The sequence below is a fragment of the Salmo salar genome, chromosome ssa03 (genome assembly GCF_905237065.1).
Source record: "Salmo salar chromosome ssa03, Ssal_v3.1, whole genome shotgun sequence".
Taxonomy (NCBI): domain Eukaryota; kingdom Metazoa; phylum Chordata; class Actinopteri; order Salmoniformes; family Salmonidae; genus Salmo; species Salmo salar.
Window position 1 is genome coordinate 65,638,442 of NC_059444.1, and position 21,612 is coordinate 65,660,053.

A 21,612-nucleotide genomic window follows, 5' to 3' on the forward strand; every position below is an offset into this window, starting at 1 on the left:
TTGTGTGTGTTTATCTCTCTCTGTGAAAGTTCATAGGATGTTTCCTTACAAAACTGACCTGAGGTGTTTCTCCATGTCTCCCCCCAGGTGGTGCCGGTGAGCCTGGCTGAGGTGTACCTCCTGCAGCTCAACATGCGTTTCCCCACCCAGTCGTCCTTCGAGCGTGCCCTCCCCCTGCTTAACGTGGCCGTGGCCTCCCTCCACCCCCTCACGGACGAGCAGGCATACGGGGCAGTGAACGCTGGTGCCGTGCGAGGCCCTGCCCTGGACTGGGAAGACTTCCAGGGGAGACTGGAGCTGCTGTCACCCTTCCTGGTGCGGAGGAGGGATGGAACACGTATGTTCACACACCCCTCCTTCAGGGAGTGGCTCATCTGGAGGGAGGACGGGGAGAAGACCAAGTTCCTCTGTGACCCGAGGTAAGGAGACACTGATCCATTCAGAGGAACAAACAGACCCTCTGCAAATCCAGCGTGTACCTGGAACATCAATGTTTACAGCTTGAATTTGTGGAGCTTTCTGTTCTTAATTTCTCTCCCTCTCTCTACATCTATCTTTCTCCACTTTCACTCTTTTTTTCTTCCTCCCTTCTCCATCTCTCTCTGACTGTAGGAGTGGCCACACGCTCCTGGCCTTCTGGTTCTCACGTCAGGAGGGCAAACTGAACCGGCAGCAGACCATAGAGCTGGGCCACCACATCCTCAAAGCACACATCTTCAAGGTAACGACACACCACCACACAAGACATCACTACAGCACGCTAACACACATCCAACATCTGGGTCAATGGCTTCTACCCAGTGTGCAGTAACACTTTTGTTGATATTACTGTTATCTTCTCCACAGGGCCTGAGTAAGAAGGTTGGGGTCTCCTCGTCAGTCCTGCAGGGGCTGTGGGTCTCTTACAGCACAGAGGGGCTCTCCACTGCTCTGGCTTCACTGAGGAACCTTTACACACCCAACATCAAGGTACTGGACATACTCACACCAGCAGTGGCCTAACCAAAGCACTATTGCATTAAATGTTTGGTGTATTGGTTATATATTTGACACTCCTCCCTCTAGGTGAGCCGTTTGTTGGTCCTAGGCGGAGCCAACGTTAACTACCGTTCTGAGGTTCTGAACAACGCCCCATTGCTGTGTGTCCACGCCCACCTGGGCTACGCGGAGACAGCCGGCCTGCTGCTGGAGAACGGAGCACACGTAGACGGGGAGTCGGACAGCGGCCTCACCCCGCTGGGCTACGCCGCCGCCGCTGGACACCTGTCCATCGTCACTGTGCTCTGCGCCTGCAAGGCCAAGGTCAGGGACCAATCACCACTACTGTGCATACTGTCACTTTGGCAATTGAGGTTTATTACAACAGCATTATGATACATTTACACAACACGATATAACTCTCTGGCAGCCATGTTGGCACCTACTGGGGAAAATGTACCAATAGGTATTTTTGAACAGTGTCTGCATGTGACGTCTGTGTGTATGCATGTGTATAATAACCCTCTTTCTCCCTGTGTGTAGGTGGACCACCTGGACAGGAACGGTCAGTGTGCGCTGGTGCACGCTGCACTGCGAGGACACCTGCAGGTGGTCAAGTTCCTGATGCAGAGTGACTGGAACCCTGACGGACAGCCCCAAGGAGCCTTCACCAAGAGTCACGCTGTCCAGCAGGCCCTTATAGCAGGGGCCAGCATGGGATACACAGAGGTACACACGCATGTGCACACACACACAAACACACACACACACCGTACACACACTAAGTCTGAATGTTGTCTCCTGTACAGATCGCCTCTTACCTATTGGACCTGCCAGAGAAGGATGAGGAGGATGAGGAGCGAGCACAGATCAACAACTTTGACACACTCTGGGGAGAGACTGGTACGTGTTATTTTGGTGTGTTTGTTTATGACTGTATCAAAGTCTGTCGAATGCTTTTACCCACACTGACCCTGGCTTCCCCCTCTCCCACTGTAGCTCTGACTGCAGCAGCAGGCAGGGGGAAGCTGGATGTGTGCAGGCTGCTGTTGGAACAAGGGGCAGCGGTGGGACAGCCTAACCGCCGGGGCATCGTGCCTCTCTTCAGCGCTGTACGCCAGGGACATTGGCAGGTGGGTGGGCACTTTTGAATTTCGCACTCATTCATTATTTCAAGTCACAAAGCCATACAACTTGAATTGGAAATATTAAAATACACTACTGGCAATGATAGAGAACAATGGTGGCAAAAAATACTAACGTAGCTACATACTATTTGGTTTCTTCCTCCTCAGATAGTGGACCTGCTGTTGAACCACGGAGCTGACGTCAACATGGCAGACAAGCAGGGCCGCACGCCCCTCATGATGGCCTCCTCAGAGGGCCACCTCGGCACAGCAGAGTTCCTACTGGCACAAGGTCAGAGTTCAGTTCACCCTCAACATCACCACCACCCACTCTACTACTCTCATTGGTTCAGAGTACCTAGTGTAAAAGTGCAAAGGCAACTGCAAAAGTGTAGGTTTGACTTCCACATGGGCAACATGTAGCAGACATAAAGTATGTGTAGTATTTAGTAATGGACAAAACAGCTGCCAAGTGGCCATGTTATGACCCTGGCTGCCATGAAAACATGACCTTTAACCCCCTCTTGCAGGTGCGTCTCTGGCCCTGATGGACAAGGAGGGTCTGACTGCTCTGAGCTGGGCGTGTCTGAAGGGCCACATGCCATTGGTGCGCTGCCTGGTCGAGAGGGGCGCGGCCACCGCCCACGCCGATAAGAGTGGACGCACCCCCCTGGACCTGGCCGCTTTCTACGGAGACTCAGAAGTGGTAAGTGGTCGCTGGTCGCCACATTGCTGACCTCCCCGTGGCAGTGCAGCAGGGGGAAAGTTTTCACTGTTGTTGAATGGAATAAGTACCAAAAGGTACAATGCTCTTCTGTTCTTTCTCTCCTCCTCCTCTTCATTTTCCCCCTCAAATTTTCTTCATCCTTTAAACTCCCATCTTCCTTCTCTTATTCCCCGTCCGTCCGTCTGTCTCCAGGTGCAGTATCTGGTGGACCACGGGGCGATGATAGAGCATGTGGACTACAGTGGGATGCGACCTCTGGACCGGGCCGTGGGCTGCAGGAACACCTCTGTGGTGGTGGCTCTGCTCAAGAAGGGAGCCAAGATGGGTACGAACTGACCAGAGGTCACTAGTCACACACAGATTTAAAACACTGGTATATAGGACTGTCTTCTAATTTTGCAATATTGTTCTACATTAGCCTCAGTGGTTTAGCTACAACTTTAATCAGTTGCAGTTCTATTTAGTATACTGGTGTTTCCCCTCGGTAGGACTATAGTGGCCATTGACTCCTAGAATGTTGTCAACTACTGCCTGAATCTCTTCCCTATGTGGTTTGGTGCTCACCTAGGCTATGCCATGCCTTCCTCCCCAGTCACCACTAACCCCCCTCCTCTGTTTCCACCATGTTTATAATGGTGGATGTGAGGCCCCTCCCTCTGCTCCTACTGCTGCTGACATTGCTGTTGCACCTTTTTCTTTTGCTGACACTTTTTTGGCCACAGCTTCTCACTTCTGCCTCTTTCTGTTCTTTTCTTCATCTCACTCACTCCCTCCTCCCTACTCACTCACTTTTCACTTTCTCTCACGCGCACACACACACACACACACACACACACACACACACACACACACACACTCTCTCTTGGTTCCTCTTATTGGGTTGGTTTCATTGTTTCCTCTCATTTCACCCACCTAACTCCCTTTTCTAACCTGTCACTCATAACCCTGGCTCCGCCCCCTCTCCGTAATCAGGATATCAGACTCTTCCCAGTCGACCCCGAGGTAACACACAGTTTGCCCTCTCTCTATATACATCTCTGCTCTCACTCTCTCGTCCTCTTTTTTTACCCTCCTTACTATTTATATGTGGCTTTGTGAAGTGAGCTAACCATCCAAGTCATCCACTGCCCGATAAGAGATTGTGACAAACACCACAACAAGGCCCACAGTCCATGTGTTCCCCCTGCTGGTGGGAAGCCATAAATGCATGTGTGAACCCCTCTGCTCTGGCATGGCTTGTGCTTGCCTGTCCCCCCTTACACAGCATGCAGAATAACACAGAATAACTCTGGCTAATAATGAGATATTATTGTGTATTCATGTTGGGTGAGATTGGCATTGGAACATAAATACGTTGATCGTTTTCCCAGTGGCTTTACTAGAGATTAAGTTACTGATTCTGTTCTTGAGTCAAATCCTTCCTGCACCAGGTATGACGTCAATATCTATGTATCCATCTGTTAGCTGAGCGCTTAAATGGCACATGCAGGGGCAAAGAAACCCCAAACCTGTCTGTCTCAGTAAGTCACGCCATATTTATCTTGGGTAGAGCTTCATGATCATCTCGATCTGTCAACTGGTTTCGCTCCACTCCGAGGTGAAGTTGCCCCTACCTACAGATCTAGGATCAGTTTGCACCCTCTAAATGCTAACTTAAACCATTACTGGAGGGGAAAAACAAAACAGACCTTAGATCAGCGTCTAGGGGCAACTTCACCCTGCTCCTTTCTCTCTTGTCCTTCTCATTGTCAGTCCTTTTACTCTGAGACAAGTTCCCTCTTCCTGTCATTGCCACTCTCCTCCGACCACTCCCCGTTACCCATCATGCCCCCTGCTGTCTTCCACCAGGTCCGGCCACCTGGGCCATGGCCACCTCCAAACCCGACATCATGATCGTCCTGCTCAGCAAACTGATAGAGGAAGGAGATGGCTTCTACAAGGTCAGCCCTTCCTAGAATATAGCAATATATCACAGCTGTCATTGAGGGTTACTGTTGTGGTGCCAAACCGTGCTAGTCTCTCGCCTTTCTGAGGGTTTTTTCTTCTACCCGTCCTGTAGAAAGGTAAAGTGAAGGAGGCGGCCCAGCGGTACCAGTACGCCTTAAAGAAGTTCCCCCGCGAGGGCTTCAGCGAGGACCTCAAGACCTTCAGAGAGCTCAAGGTGTCCCTCCTCCTCAACCTGTCCCGCTGCCGGAGGAAAATGAATGTGAGTGACACCCCACGGCACCCTCCTATCTCCTCACCCCACCTGGCTGTGACTGGAGCTGCTTTTCTTGCTTACGCTCAACAGCATTACCATCTGCAAGGTTTACCAAGACATTACAATACAAAATAACTTTATTATCCCTCATTTGGATGTATGCTTGTTCATTGTGCTTACAATACAACGACCCATATAAAGATATTTAGCTCCTCTGATAGATTATAAATCCGCACGTGGATTTAAGCTGTGTAAAAATATTGGTTTCAAAAGGTTGATGACAGCAATATCATTGTGCAAAAATGTACAGTAGATCAGACTTCAACATAATAGCTGAAGGTAAATCTCCCTCAACTCTAGCCTCATCTAACCTAGGCCCATATCCCTGCATCTTCCATTCCCTCTTATAGTTTGCTTGGTTTTGGTTTGTGTTTGTAGCTCTGGTAACTTTAGAGGAGGTGCAAGGGGAGGTTGGTTTGGGTCAGGGCAATAGTGTCCAGCTGAGGTTCTAATGACAGAGCAGTGCAACAGCGGTTTCTGTGTGTGTGAATGTGCTTTTGTCTTTTGTGTTTGTATGTCTCTGAAAGTCCGTGTCCTGTGTGTGTTCATATCAATGTTTTTAATTGCTCAATTTACGGGGTTTCGTCATGGACTCATGTATTATTTTTTATTTGTCAGTGTCGCCCATTTGTCTTTCAGTTTTTTTTTTCTTGGGTGTCTTCTATCTGAACCCAAGTTTCCATCGATATCATCGACTCAGTTATTCACTTCTGTATTACTCTGTATGACTGATACAAGACTCCTGAATGACTCTCATATGGCTCATGTTTGACTTTGTACATGGTTCTATGTACAACTCATCTATAACCTTTTATCCATTAATCTCTTGACTCATTTTTGACTCACCTCTGACTCATTTCTGACTCATGTTCCGCTCCACGCGTGGCTCTGTGAATGACTGTCGGCCCTGTTGCTGTTGTTGCTTGCAGGACTTTGGGATGGCTGAGGAGTTTGCTACCAAGGCGCTAGAGTTGAAATCCAAATCGTACGAGGCCTTTTACGCCAGAGCCCGCGCCAAGCGCAGCAGCAGGTAACCGTAGCGACGGGGAGAACAGGGAGGCGGAGGCCTAGCGCAGAGTGAGCTCAGCCTTAGGATCCAATTGGGCCCTTTTATGTCACATGATCACCAGGTTTCCAATGCGCTGTAGACGGATGACTACATGGGGACATAGAGTTCATGAGCATTTTGGCCATGTTTTTCACCCTATGTCATGTTCAGTGGTTTTTATGTCTGCTTACACATCCTGTATCCCCTTAGCCCTATGACTTGTTCATTCTCTTGCTCATTGTCATGGCTCATTTTTTAATGTTTTAGCGATTTTTTTTAAATGTTTTGTCTGACTACTATGTGAGGGCAAGTAGTTTGAGCAGTTGTGGTGTTGTCATTTTGACCACATGCTACTCCCTCACGGTCTTTGGTTTCATGCTTTGTCATGTTCATCTGTACCCCCTCCACCTCTCCTGCTCCTCCCTCATTAATGCTTTCTCTTCTTTCTCAATCTCCCTCTTATCTCTCTTGATATTCCCCTCTTCACCCCCTCGTGTATCCACCTCAGGCAGTTCCACGCAGCCCTGGAGGACCTGAATGAGGCCACCCTCCTTTGCCCCAACAACCGGGAGATCCAGCGCCTGCTGCAGAGGGTGGAGGAGGAGTGTCTTCAGTTCGAGGAACAACAGGAGCTGGACCCTCCCCCATCCCCTCCCCGAGAGCAGGCCCCGCCCCCCTCCCCAGTCCCTGGAGCCCCGCCTGGAGGACATGCAGCCAGTGCAGGACCTGTTTGAAGAGGACGAGGACGACCTGGAGAGCCTCCCCATGGGCATGACTCCCGAGCCCCGCTCAAGCCCCTCTGGCCTGCCCCTCATCCAGAGCCTGCCCCCCTCCCCGTGCCACCGCAACTCGCCTACCTCTCCGGAGGCCCCTCCATGGTCCAGGCTTTCGAGCTGCCCCCCAGCCCCCCTTCCATGTCCTCCCCCACGCGCCAAGGCTACCAGTCCACCTCCCCGTCACTTTCCCCGACGCACCAGAGCTCCCACTACCGGCCCAGCCCCCCGCACACCTCCCCAGCCCACCAGGCTTCCTCTACGCCGTACAACTTCAGCCCACCACCTTCGCCTCTCCGCCGGGGGCCTCAGTACCGCGCCAGCCCCACCTCAGAGAGCGGAGGAGGTCTGTACCGGCCACAGTCGGCCTCAGCCCGCTACCAGTCGGAGCAGATACCCGGCCGGCCCAAGTCTCCGCTGTCTAAGATGAGCAGCCAGCGCTCCTTCCAGCTGCCCTCCCAGCAGCAGCCTCCCCAGCAGGGCCAGTGGCTGCAGCCTGCCAAGGCCCAGATCGTACGCACCAACCAGCCCAGCTCCGCTGTGCACTCCAGTGCTGTGCTGGGCACCAGTGCCTACAGCCAGATGGCCCACTCCATGAGCACCCGCCTCCCCCCCGACCTGGCCGAGCTCGGGGACGGGGTGAATATATACCCCAGTGCCCTGGAAGGGAGGTCCACGCTGCAGGTGCAGGCCAGCCTCAGTGCAGGAGCACTGTACCAACATGGTGGGATCCAGATGGTCCCAATGGAGGACGAACTCCCCCAACGGCCCTCCTCAGCTTACCGGCCTGGAGGTCCGCGCTACGGCCAGGCCCCCCAGATCAGCCGCAGCCAGTCGGCAGCGTACTACCCTGTCTCACCTCAGATGGAGATGGAGTTAGAGATGGAGCACCAGGCGGCGCTGGGATCACCGGAGAACCCACACTGCCTGCGCCGACCTGTCAGTGCCACCAGCGCAGAGCCAAAGCCACACGCACCCACTCCCCGGCCCCTCATGCACTCCCAGAGCGTAGGCCTCCGCTTCTCCCCCTCCAACACAAGCCTGGGTGGGGTCTCTGCAGCTAATCTAGCCCCAGGCTTCCGGTGCTCCACCTCGGCCCAGCAGATGGAAATCCCTCTACAGCTGTCCTACGAGGATGGTAGTGTCTACTGCGACGACCTCTCGCCTGTCTCTCCTCCGCAGGGAAGCGACATAAGGGTGGTGGGAGGGACGTACCCAGACAAGGCGCTCCGCTCCAGAAACACACCTTTCATGGGCATTGTCGACAAGACGGCGCGGACTCACCAGTACCTGCCACCGCAACCGCAGACAATAGGGCGCTCCTGGGCCATCTCTTCCCTGGACACGGTGGTGACGAGCTCCGCCACGTCTCCAGGGAACATTGGCCCTCAGCATGGCTACAGCCAACAGTCCAGCCTGGGACACATCGCCTACTACAACCGCACCAACAACGCCCACAACGGACACCTCCTGGACGATGACTACTACCAGCCACCAGCTAACAGCTCACGGGACGGCCGGGCAGACGGCATGGGCCGCGTGAGCCAGGCGCCCACCTACCCGGACGTCAAGGTGGCCCGGACGCTGCCTGTGGCCCAGGCCTACCAGGACAGCGAGTACATGCAGCACTCCAGGGACAGGCAGGGCCCCACGTCCCCTATCAAACCAAAGAGACCTTTCGTGGAGTCAAACGTGTAGGGAGGGACTGAGGGAGAGGACTGATAAGCCTGCAGATATTTTGATTTGCAATGACTTAGAGACAACCCCAAGGGTATGTGATGAGACTGAGAAGGCAACACTACTGCAGACCAACACATTTAAACTCTCCTCCCATGCATCTTCTTTGCCTCTGTCCTTCACAACCATTCACTATGGATGAATACAAGAAAGCATAACACTGCAGTTTGCCAGGTTAGTCCAACACCTCCAATACTCCGGAATGTGTTGGCCTTCTGTTTGCAGAGTAGTTTGTAGTCAAAGTGGAGGGGGCAGGGATGATCCACAACTTTAGGAACTTGAGTCTGTTGGAAAAGCCTGTAGGAGGACTAATAACACACACCCTGACCTGGAAACCTCCAGATCTCAAGCAGGGGAGACTGCTGCCTGCCGTTTTCTCCCTGCCCCTGAATGCCTGTCCTGGGATGGTCAGACTCAAGCCATGGGCACTTCCCTGCTTACCCTGTTGAAGTCCAAACTCTCAATGCCTTCTTCAGAATGTCTCAATAGAAGGGCGCCCTTCACTAAGATGACCATGTTCTCTGATGTAAATGTGACTGAAAAGAGACTTCAACATACTTGTACATAGGAAAAGCAACAACAAAAAGTAATATTTATCATTTAAGTTATGTTTGTAAAATACATTATATATATTATTTCCATTGGATTGTGTTTTTTTTTTGCTCAAGAAGTGACATGCAGCAGGCTTTGTGAAGCTTTTGGGAAACGGGCATTTCTTATTTTCCAATAACTTGAATGTTTCCTTTTACAGTTGAATTATCTCTACCAGCCAAAGCTGCAGGTATTCAAACATAACACTGTACTACATACAGTTTTGGCCACTAAAGGGTCAAAGATGTTGGCAGCATGCACACATGACCCAAGTGGTCATTGAAGGACTATTTTTATCCATCCACAAAATGCTTTCTATTAAACAATGGAATTTAGGTGGTCAAACGGTGTCTTCAATATAGAACAAAAATGGGTCCAAAGCTAATATTTAGGTTAAGGATGTAAACCGAGTTATCAATTGTTGAAGTCAGCCTATATATTCAGAAACGTACAAAACCATCCAATGTCTACATTTCGGTTATACTTTCTTTTACAGTGCATTTATGAAACTAGATGAAAGTGGTGTCAAGACTAGGCTACATTACATTGTTGGACTAGATTATGATCTAGCTATACAAGGTTGTCAATTGTGATGGATCTCATACCTTTGATTTAATGCAAGTCAATGCAACACAATTACAGTGCAGTTTACCCACCAGTTTGGTAACACCCTTTATCCCCTACTGGCACTTAGTATGAACAACAATCAGCTGGAAACAGATACTTCTCTTACAAGAACATGTGAAGTTTATATTTTTATTTACTTAAACATTTGGGCTAACATTTGTATTTATAATTATTTACTGTGTATTGGTAATAGGTGGAGCCTCTCCGATCGGTTCATAAACACTCCATCTAGGATGTTGAAGGAAATGAATGAGCCAGTTGATTGGATGCACCTCTTGTTAATATCAAAGGTTAACCCTACATCTGAGCCTGTTGCAGGAGGGACTTGTCAATACCATCTGTCTGGATTAACACCCAAAATAACATTTATTTTCAATAAACTTTTTTTTTTTTTTAAATAGTTTGTAAATAATTGTACATGCTGTGCTGCAAAGAAATGCATGTTTGTTCTCTGCTTACTCCCATGCTGATATAAACATGTAATATTTGTTTGTATAGCAGTTTAGCAATATTTGGAGAGGGAGGCAGAGTACAGGGCGAGGGAACAGCCATCTTTTTTCTCTTGGAAGGCAAACGTTTATTTGGGCTTGCTGAGCAGAGTTCTGTAAATTGTCTGTATATGTGAGTTGTGGCGTTTTGAAACGAGAAGGTAATAAGAAACGTGTTTTTAACCCAGTTAAGCGATTGTAAAATGTACTTATTTAAAAATGGTTACCACTTCAAAGAAACTGTGGGTCGGCTCCTTTACACCATCATCAGTGGCGACGTCTCATTGACACAGACTATATCAAACAAAGCACACCCAAAAACACACCTATTGAGTCATGCATCTTTAATAAGTGATAGGAAGGCAATATAGGTTTTAATAAGTCAGCAGTGCCTATTGTATAGAACAAGTTTCCACAAGTGAAGAGAGGTAGCGATATTGAATCTAAAGTAATCTTAGTTACATTATTGATTAAATATGAGGACAAGTAGATGCTTTGAACAAAGCAAGTTACAATAGTCATACATCTTCTCTTAAATACAATGGTTTTGGTGTAACAGTCAATCATATGCAGCAAACATGGATACAGATAAGCAGCTTATTGTACAATTAAATCCAGTTTGGCACACATACTATAACACCCTTCTATTACACTAGCACTGAGCATTTTACACCACAGAAGCATAAAGATCTTTACTGAACACCAAATTTACCCCTTAGCCCAGATAAATGATTCTGTAACCCCATATTTTGCAAATCAAGATCAGATCAATTTAGTTCTTTTTTTTTAAGGATCAGATCTTACAATATTAAGATCACAGAATCTGGATTTTCAGTGCTTTGAGTAGGCCTACACTGTCATAGTGAAACACATTAAAGGAACTAAGATAAATGTCTGTATATCACAAAAGAACATGCATTTATTTGACACTCCTCAATATAACTGACCACATACCTATACTGCAGTCGATTTAATGTAAGAACGTTTAAACCTCCCCACCTTAGTTAAATTGAAACGTCTTGGTTGTAGTGCCTTTCTAAATCCACCAAGTGTGATGTGAAAATTTGCCATTTAGCAAACACTTTTTATCCAAAGCGACTTAGTTATGCGTGCATACATAATTTTTTTAAATATTTTTTTTTACATATGGTGGTCCCGGGAATCAAACCCACTATCCTGCAAGCGCAATGCTCTACAGACTTAATGCTACGGAATATCCTAATCACTACCTTTGGGTATTTCAAAACAGAAAATTACCCAATGCTAAGATTTAATCTGATCAGAAAAACTGGCCCCTGTAACTATTGGATAGGTGGTAGCAGGTTTCCCAACCCTCTCCTAGGGCCCCCCCCCCAGAAGTTTTACATTTATTTTAACTGGCACGCCAGATTCAATTAGTCAAGTAACCATCAAGCCTTTGACTGATTGAGTCAGGTGTGCTTTAGGGTTAAAACTAAAATATGAAAACGTCTGGGGTGGCCCGGGGAAACCCTGAATCAATGGTGAAAATTCAACCCAGCCAAACATAAGGAATGGATAAGAAACTGCTTGAAGAGTGCCTAGGGGTAATTTAGAATTCAACCCCAAAAATCCAGGCATCGTTCAGTCACAACTTTGTGCATCCTTTATCATAAATTCAACACTGCCAACAGATTAATTCAATATTAATTTTGTCACAATGAACATATCCCTGAATGAACTGCGACTTCTAAATTTATCACAAGCTTGAAAGTCATGACTGAGTTTGTTAAACAAGGAGTAACTTCTGATATTACAAAGTATAACCCTACTGCCCTAGATGAAGGCACAACTAATTGGCTTGGACACATGGCTTTGTCCTCACTGAACACTTAGCAAAGGCTATTTTGTTTTTAGAGACCTAATATGGCACTTTTGTGATGGCTAATGTGGCAGTAATTAAATACATTAGTCAAATCCGTCCTGTCTTACCTCCATTTCACCACAAGTGGGTGTAGAACAGCTCGATGTGACATGAAATAAAGACAGCATATCAGCCAGATCTCCAGCTGGACCTGGAGAGATACTGGGTGTGCAGGCTTTTGTTCCAGCCCAGCTCTCATACACCAGATTGTTTTAAATAAAAGCCTGAGCACACAGTAGCTTTTCAGACCAGAGTGTTTTCTGGTTTAAGGCGAGGTGGGGCTCCCTCCCCCCTCAGTCAGGGTCTTAAAGTGCACAGATAAGGCCTCCTCCTCTGGGTGTGGGGGTCTCCTGAAGTCCTCCCGTGTCACCACGTAGCCTACCAGAATCCCAAATGCTACTAGCAGCAGTCCCAGCATGTTACCAAGGATCCCCTCTGGGACAAACTGTGAATATGTGTGCCTGGGAAGAAAAAGGATTTCTGTATTATAGCAATGGAGTTTGTTGTGATACAGTACATCCTAATGTGAAATGACAACATTTGTAAAGAATCATTAGTTATAATATTTCCGTGTGACTCATCAAGATGAGCATAACATATGGCACCAAACAGTGTGCACTGCACCTGGCCTGCCACAGGAGTCACTAGTGCACGATGAGACAGGAACATCCCTGCTGGCCAAACCCTCCCCTAACCTGGACGACGCTGGGCCAATTATGCGCCGCCCCATGGGTCTCCCAGTCGCGGCCGGCTGCGACAGACCCTGGACTCGAACCCAGAATCTTTAGTGGCACTGCGATGCAGTACCTTGCACCACTCGGGAGGCCCAAAATACTTTTCACCCAATAATTGTGTATTTTAGCATACCACTTAAAATCCATGCCATTTGTATACATTTCTTCATTGTACGTGGTGGTAGGATATTAGAACTGAGCCCCTGCATAGTAATACTCACTGGATACTGAAGAACAATTTCTCTGAAATCCCCAGTAGGCAGGTGGCTAGGGACATGGCGAGCATGGCCAGGCCAAAGAAGACATGTAGTGGCAGGTACCAGCTCCGCAGCGCCATTAACGTCCCAGGGAAGAGGAAGAAACCAAGCCCCATCAGCCACTGAGGGAGTAGAGGACCAATGTTAAACGATTATGCCTATTAGAATGTAATATGAGAGCTACTGCCTGTATACAGCTAGGTTCTCAGTGCAAACAGTACATTAATTGTAATTCTGATACAAGGAAAAAGGAAGTTAAAATTATTAGCTTGGTTTGTGTGTGCGCGCGACTACATGTGTGCACAGAAGTAGAGGCGAGGGCTGACCTGTACACAGAAGAGAACAAAGGTGAGCATGCCACACCAGCTGTGGAGGGAGTACATGTTGGGGATCTTGTTATGATTATGGAAGTCAAACACAGCCACGATACCTGAGGAGATATAATGATACATGCTGTCAACCTTTCCCATTCATTTTGTATAGAACAATGTTGATCAATTATGACTTAGTACATATCAATGAATGTTACAATGTACAGTTTTTTTTTTTACCTACCGCCATGTATGGATGTGGGTATTATTTACATGATGCCCTGCTTGCAAACCAAATGTTTCTCTGAGTCAGTAAGGATTGCCTGAAGGCAGATTTCAGCGTTTAAACTGATGACCATTTGGATACACCTTCCTGTTTCCATGACTACTCCAGACCTCAGTACATGACGCAGGCTACTGTGATTCAGCTTTACACGCCCATGCCGCACCACTGATTCGTGGTTAGCATGCGCAGTCTCATCTTACCCATGTTCATAGCCTACTACGTTTGTAAACATTTTTACCTCGCCAGTTCCCTGGGAGCCATGCCATCACCATTAGTTTCTCCCCTCACCATCTCTTAGCTAACTTAAACAAAATAATGATGATGTGTGTGCCCTAGCTGTGCTTGCACTGAACGCAAGAGAAATGACAATTTCACTAGTTAATATTGCCTGCTAACATGAATCTTCTAACTACCTATGCATGTTTTAAAAAAATATATAAAATAAAAAAATTCACTTGTGTATTGATTTTAAGAAAGGCATTGATGTTTAGGTACATTTGTGCAACGATTGTGCTTTTTCGCGAATGCGCTTTTGTTAAATCGTCACCCGTTTGGCGAAGTAGGTTGTGATTCGATGATATAACCAATGCGGTGCCTGTTAATTTATGCAACGCAGAACAAGCTAGTTAACCTAGTAATATCATTAACCATGTGTAGGTAACTAGTGATTATGTGAAGATTTTTTTTATAAGATAAGTTTAATGTCAGCTAGCAACTTACCTTGGCTCCTTGCAGCCACAAGGTCCTTTTGATGCTGCACTCCCGTAACAGGTGGTCAGCCTGTCACGCAGTCTCCTCTTGGATTGCAATGTAATCGGCATCCAAAAAGGCGGATTACCAATTGTTAAGAAAACTTGAAACCTGCCCTAATTAAAACCTGCCCTAATTAAAATCGGCCAAGCCGATTAATCGGTCGACCTCTAGTCTGAATGACTGATCTGGCCCTAGAGAACCTATTTATGACCCTGCGATAGATAAGTCCACTTGTTTGTCCCACCACGTAAGACATGTCTCTCATACATATACACTAGCTAGCTAGGTTAGGTATTTTCCTTTTACATATACACACACACACAATAGCTACAAATGTAGAATAGTTTAGATGTTTGGGTTCAAGGGGAAAGGGCCAAAACAACAAGTCTTGCCCTTAGACACAGACACCCACCCAGGCCTTACCCACTATGCTGATAATGAGGGCGAGAAGGTGGAGCACAGCATGGAGAATCTTGACGTTGCGTTTGCTTTCATTCCTAAATACTCTGTACACCAGGATCGCTGTGAGAGACAAACAAGGCTGGTTAACACTCACATAAGACTATTCAAATATAATTATTTCCACAAGATGATAATAAAGTCAAGCCTGTCTAAATATAGAGTGGTCAGACTTGACACAGTAAAATAAAACTGTTCACCTTCAAACATTGCTTTTGCACCTTAATCTGCTGTAACCATTTAAAAAAGGTTAGTCATTACTTTGGTCATAGTACCATAATCACACCCAACATGGCAAAGGCAATAACAGGTATGACGCTACAAAAGAAAGGGTGAATCAGGGTAGTTATGGGGGTGTTTTAGTCCCAGTGAGCCTGAGGTGAAGGTTAAGTAAAGTGAGGCTTTGAGTGGGGCAGAAGTCATTCAACAAGACCACTATAATACATTTTCACAAACACTTAACAAGTAGCTGCCACCAAGGTCTCAGCAACACATAGGGTTGGTTAGCATAGAAATGTTACAGAAATGCTATGAGAACACAACAAACAACTGTTCAACTGAGTTATTGTATTACTACAATTATAAAGAAATGATATTAACCTTGCAGAAACACTGAAACAACATTCCAGGCAATTGTATTTACTGTCTGTCTCCCGATCCCACTAAGGACAGCTGGTTCCCCTGGAGGGTGTTTTCATCCCAGCGCCATTTGGACTGACTGCTCACACTAATAGCCAAGTGACCTTTATGGTTTAATGTCCCAATTCAATTGCTATAGCAAGGTTAGGAATCAAAAGGCTACAGCTGACGTAATAACAAGCAGCCTTTTTATTTGACACCACAAAGGAGATTTTATTTACATTGTCATTGGCTGAAAAAAATCACGATTCAGGGACCAATGGAAAACGTATGCTTTCATTGCAACTGTTTATCATAGTACTATTTATGGGAACAAATCCCAGCATTACTAATTTCTCTCACACAGAGAGGGGGAGAAACAACAGCCTAGAAACAAACAAAATAAAGTATCGGCTCCTCCCCACCCTAATAGCATTAGGGATGTATTCCTGTTGCAGAGTGTGCCCTTAGGCCTGTGCCCTGTGTAGCATCACACTAATGCAATAGGTCAGAAGACCCCTAGGCTAACAGAGCAGACAGAGAAGACAACTGCCATTGTGGCTCGAAGAGACACTGTGGCTTCAGCTTCCCTTTCTTCATCTACCTCCATCTCTCCATGCTACCAGTAAATCAAATTGTATTGGTTGCATACACATATTTAGCAGATGTTATTGCAGGTGTAGCAAAATGCATGTGTTCCTAGCTCCAACAGTGCAATAATATCTAACAATGCACACAAAACTAAAAGTAAAATAAGAAATATTAGGACAAGCAATGTCGAGTCCGGTGTGTGTGTGAGATACATATACACCGGAATTGACATTGTATACATGCATGATGGGATGTGTAGACAGTATATGGATAGAATAAATAGTATATCTGAAGAATACATTGATATTAATAGGACATGTACAGCAATAGTTAAATAGGATAGGCCTTGACTAGAATACAGTATATACACATATGAAGTGGGTAAAACAGTAGGTAAACATTAAAAGTGACCAGTGTTCCATGTCTGTGTACATAGGGCAGCAGTAATGGAGAGCTACTTTATTGCTCTACATTACCAATTCGATCACTGGGACAATGATCCATTAATTGAGGCGATTTATAAAAAGGTGTTTAACTAAATTCCTGGAGGAATGGTTTTAATTCTAATTTTAGTTGTTTAATTCTAGTTCTGCCCTACCATCTCCATAGAGAAAGACCAGGCCCAGGACCATGCAGAGGGGATGTACATTGAACTCCTGTCCCGAACCATCCCAGGCGTAGCCTCCGTGATAGCTGCCCATCCACACGCCCGTGATCACCACACAGGCCAGGCCCAGAACCTGAGTCCCCCCCACGTACCACGGGAAGGAGCCCAGGCCTTGCACAGCCCGCTGAGGGCTATCTTCCATGGTGTGTCTTGGAGGGGGAGGAGGGATAGAAAAAGAGGGGGAGAATGATGGTTTAGTTCAGTCCAGTGGTTCAAAAAGGTATGTTTTAAGATGACTAGTTTCCTGACTGAACCAACCAGGAAAACCTCCAGGCCCATGGTTAAGACCCACCTATAGCTTTCTGAAAATACCATTGACTCATGGATTAACAAAACCTGTGATCTGAATCTTTACCTAGTCGCTTACCAGTCACCACCCTAGAAGACTCAGAAATAACCAAATATTGGATCAGTCTAGTCATGTCTCCGGAATTGAGATAAACAGAAACATCCTTTCCTGCGCTGCTTCTAGGCTCATGTGATGATGTGCGTGTGAGACTGCAGAGCTCTAAACTGGGGAAACTCTATCACATCCATGTGAAAAACACTTACATGACTAGGTGTTTGCTCTTCTGTTGAATAACAGTTTGTTAAAGGCTATGAGTATGACTGTTTATTCAACGTGATTGTGTATTCAGTTGTATATTTGTTATAGGAGTATGACAGCGTTTTTATTCAAAGTGTATGTATTCAGTTAATTATGTTGCTTAGCCTAGCTTACACCACCTTGTTTTTTACTAGATAGTATACAGGTACAGACGAAAGTTACTTTCGTAGGTAAGGATAACTTATGCAGCAGGTTAGGAGAATTAACCTAGCAGGTCAGAATAATTAGGTTAAGAAAAGAGTGAACGTTAACTAAAAAGCTCTCCTAACCTGCTACGAAACGTCACAACTCTTATTTTAGGCTACTGATTGGATTTGAGATGGATGCATGTCAGAAACAAGAACCAAATCTCGCGCATGTTGTGAGAAATGTGATTAAATGTAGGCAAACTATTGACAAACAAAACACTATTTATAGGCTATCCTCGACTATAATGTTGGATACCACATGTCTAGGAGCTCTATCCTATCCTCATACAACTTCAAGCGCAAACATCCGTAAGGTAGGACATGTTCCACTTACCGTTTGGTCCTCAAATAACCTGCTTTCCCAGCAAGTCTGAGAGGGAGTGGATATCCTTGTTCCGCTCCTTTTGTGTGTTTTGGACTGATTCCTAGATACGCCTACAATTTTCGTAGTAACCACATTACTAAAGAAACGCAATAAAATCCTATAGCCTAGGCCTGCCACGAAATATTTCACAATAAGCTTTATCTTACTCCTCACACGCGCGCTTCACAAAAACGTCGCGGGTGGGTGGATCTGTCGACTGGTCGTGACAGAAACAGTGGCGCAGCTAAACGTTGAGTTGACAGAGAAATACGTTATACACTCCCCCTCTCCCTTCAATTAGCACCAAACGTAGAGGAGGGAGGAGCACAAACAGCCTTGAGAGAAGATGACGTCTGGCACCACAGTTACGAAAATGTCCAAAGGTCGATTACCTTGGCTACTCAGGGCGTTCTTGCAGATGCAGACCCGGCATTGAATCAAAGCAATTCATTAAAAAGTCATAATGACCAATTAGTTGACAGCTTTAATTGATAAAGATGGACTATGCAATCTTGTCTGCTCCTTTAGACTAACAGCCCAATTCTGAACTTTTTTTTTAGCTAATTGGTCTTTTGACTCCTTGAAAAAGAGTTGACGTGAAAAGATCGGATGTGATTGGTCAAACGATCAATTAGTGGAAGAAACTTTCAGAATTGGTCTGCCTGTGTAAACGCAGCCTAAATAGACCAGCTCTAGTTGTTTGTGTTGAACAATAAAGATGCAGGAAAGAACAGTTTATTTAATTCAAGTAGGCTAACATTTCAACGTAATTACTAATATTTCAAAGTAAGTTTTTGCCCATGCTGCATGTGGCTATATCCGTCCGCTAATACAGGACTATTAAAGGGCTACTTTTATTAGAAAAAAAAATGTATCAAAAAAATATAGATATTTTGTATATATTGTATTATTATTATGATTTTTAAGGGGGTGCTGCAGCACCCTCAGCATCCCTACTTCCTGAGGCTACGAACCTACGGTAAAATATGGTGGTATATCTTTAATGTTATGGGGCTGTTTTGCTTCCGCTGGACCTGGGGCCCTTATTAAGGTCAACTGCATCATGAACTTTATCAAGTACCAGGACATTTTAGCCAAAAACCTGGTTGCCTCTGCTAGGTAGAGGCCAAGTGGACCATCCAGCAAGACAATAACCCCAAGCACTAATCAAAATCCACAAAGAAATGGTTAATTGACAACAAAATCAACATTTTGCAATGGCCATCTCAGTCTCCGGGCTTGAACCCCATTGAAAACCTGTGGTTTGAATTGAAGAGGGCTGTCCATAACAGCAGACAAAGGATATCAAGGATCTGGAAAGATTCTTTATGGAGGAATGGTCTAAGATCCCTCCCAACATGTTCTCCAATATAAAACATTTTAGAAAAAGGTTCAGTGTCATTATCCTCGCAAGAGGCGGGTACTAGAGTATTGAAAACAGGGGTGCCAATAAATATGACTCCTATCTTTTTTAGATTATGCTACTTGTTATACAATTTTTTTTTCTCTGAGTAACTATATTATTATAAATTAATATGATTTCCAAAATGTTTTGAGCATACAATACAGCCTAGCTCAATAATGTGTTGCTCATCTTTATCAAGGGTGCCAATAATATGGACATGACTTTATCTGAATAGTTTGGCAACTTAATCTGCTAGCCTTAATGTTGAAAATCTAGGTTTAGCCCACAAATCGGTCTAAAAAATATTTGTCTGGTTGCATAATATTAATTGGGACATTTTGTTAATTAAAGGTAGACAGCGAAATTATGTTAACACGAGGCGCACAACAGATATTGAGATGCAAGACTTCTCTCTCACGCAGTCACACACACAGTATCTGCGCATGTGCAAGCGTTTGCTTCAAGCTCTTCACAGCGTGATTCGCATGGGCACCAAAACAGTGGAGAAGTTGAGCCTCGCGCTCTTAGTTGTTGTGGAAATTGACCCACTATGCTGTTTACTTTCTGCGGAAATTCACCCACTATGTACATTCTGCACTACGTCATATAGCTGAGTCTACCTTTAAATCACACATCTCAGCAAAACACCACACCTAAACACTTGATGGCAGAACTTGGAAGCTCCGCTTGTGAATATACCACTTCCCCTAAATTATCCATAAGAGGGAGACAAAGACTTCAGAACTTCGTGACCAAAGGCCGCGCTACGCTTGATAGTTTACGTAAGGCAATTTGCCGTAGCCCTAATGTGATTTCCCGAATAGGCTAATGTAGAAGCAGACACTTTCAAAGTTTTGTAGTAAAGTGTTCACTTTCTGAAGGACAGCAAATTGGCCAGTGTTACCTAGTATTGCTTTTTCAGTGCTGATTCAGGTGTTTTAAGTGTTTAATTAATAGTGTAAAATAGTCCCAGTGTTGGTGTTAATAACCAGTGTTAAACCAAAACCACACCCATCATTATCATATTTTCCAGCATGCTCTATTGCAGGTAGATTTTTTTTGGTTTGTTTTAATATCCATGTTTTTGTATATACATAGATTAATTCATTTTATGCTACTCAAATATAAATAACAGACATTTTTCTAAACTAATCAAATCTGTTACATGGACTTATTGCACCAGTTACTGAAATTGTTGTTCCAGTTTAGATGGTTTAGGTCGTCTCATATTTTACTCTTCTAAACCCAGCAGTCATTCAAAATGTTGGATATCCCTGCTCTGGCTGGATTACAATAGGAATTACACATCACTTTGCAAGTCATCATAATGTGATTTGCAGGCCTGAAAACCTTGAGTTTCAGGCCGCTGTATTAGAGTAAAACGATGCCCTCAAAATAAGGCCTCATTAAATACTTGTTGTATTGTGTTATTTAATCATTGTCATTTCAATGATAACATATTCACTTAGAATCTCACTTGGTGAAGGCCACAGGACTGAAAATGGATGAATGTAAAAATCATGTTGCATTAATCCATGTCTCTGTAACTAACAAATACAGTCATGGGTGGTAACTCTACAAGTTACTCGAAAGGCAAGGCACTCTGGGAAATATACAAATAAGGCTTTACACTAAGTAAGTAAGTAATTTAACACAGAAAAACGTGGACCCATACAGACACTGTCAGTGTTGATTTAACACTGTGGAATTTGCTGTGTACTCATTTTGCCATGGGGCAGAGATATTATTTTTTTGCAGTTTTACAGGAAACTTCCTGCAATTCAAACCATTTTGCCATGAGGTGGAGAGAAATGTTTGCAGTTTTAAAGCCAATTTCCTGCAATTCTACACATTTTGCCAAGACGTATGCCATGTTAATGATATCTGAGGGAGAGTGAATAACAAAATGAATGGGGGCTCCTAGAAGTCAGGGCCCCTAGGCACATGCCCTGCCTGCCCGTTCGGTATTCAGTCGTGGTTACTACAAGTTTAGATAGCTGGCTAGACTCATTTATATATCCATTAAACAGAACACAACCAAATTTCTAAATTGCACTTTGTGTATTCTACTATTGTAACTGTAGGTTAAGACCCCTACGTAGTAAAATGGTTTTTGTAAGATTTTTTGTCTGGT

General features: G+C 45.3%; 2 protein-coding genes across 2 annotated transcripts in view; one reads left to right on the forward strand and one right to left on the reverse strand.

The window, feature by feature from the left end:
• Positions 1-10,596, forward strand: part of LOC106601254 (protein TANC2-like) — a 149,275-nt gene extending 138,679 nt beyond the window's left edge. The window contains 17 exon segments of the mRNA XM_045715128.1: positions 88-419; positions 613-721; positions 847-969; positions 1,066-1,302; positions 1,522-1,707; positions 1,788-1,881; positions 1,978-2,111; positions 2,274-2,397; positions 2,636-2,811; positions 3,025-3,157; positions 3,805-3,834; positions 4,681-4,772; positions 4,892-5,038; positions 6,022-6,122; positions 6,649-6,829; positions 6,831-6,987; positions 6,990-10,596. Coding sequence (XP_045571084.1) covers positions 88-419; positions 613-721; positions 847-969; positions 1,066-1,302; positions 1,522-1,707; positions 1,788-1,881; positions 1,978-2,111; positions 2,274-2,397; positions 2,636-2,811; positions 3,025-3,157; positions 3,805-3,834; positions 4,681-4,772; positions 4,892-5,038; positions 6,022-6,122; positions 6,649-6,829; positions 6,831-6,987; positions 6,990-8,611 — 3,978 coding nt within the window. The 3' untranslated portion in view covers positions 8,612-10,596.
• Positions 10,597-10,685: 89 nt separating this feature from the next.
• On the reverse strand, positions 10,686-18,553 carry cyb561 (cytochrome b561). The gene is made up of 6 exons (XM_014193328.2): positions 18,044-18,553; positions 16,846-17,063; positions 15,003-15,101; positions 13,556-13,659; positions 13,194-13,351; positions 10,686-12,699 (listed from the first exon to the last, which is right to left on the reverse strand). The coding sequence occupies exons 2-6, from the start codon at positions 17,054-17,056 to the stop codon at positions 12,504-12,506; spliced, it is 768 nt and encodes a 255-aa protein (XP_014048803.1). The 5' UTR covers positions 17,057-17,063; positions 18,044-18,553; the 3' UTR covers positions 10,686-12,503.
• Between the last annotated feature and the right edge of the window lie 3,059 nt (positions 18,554-21,612).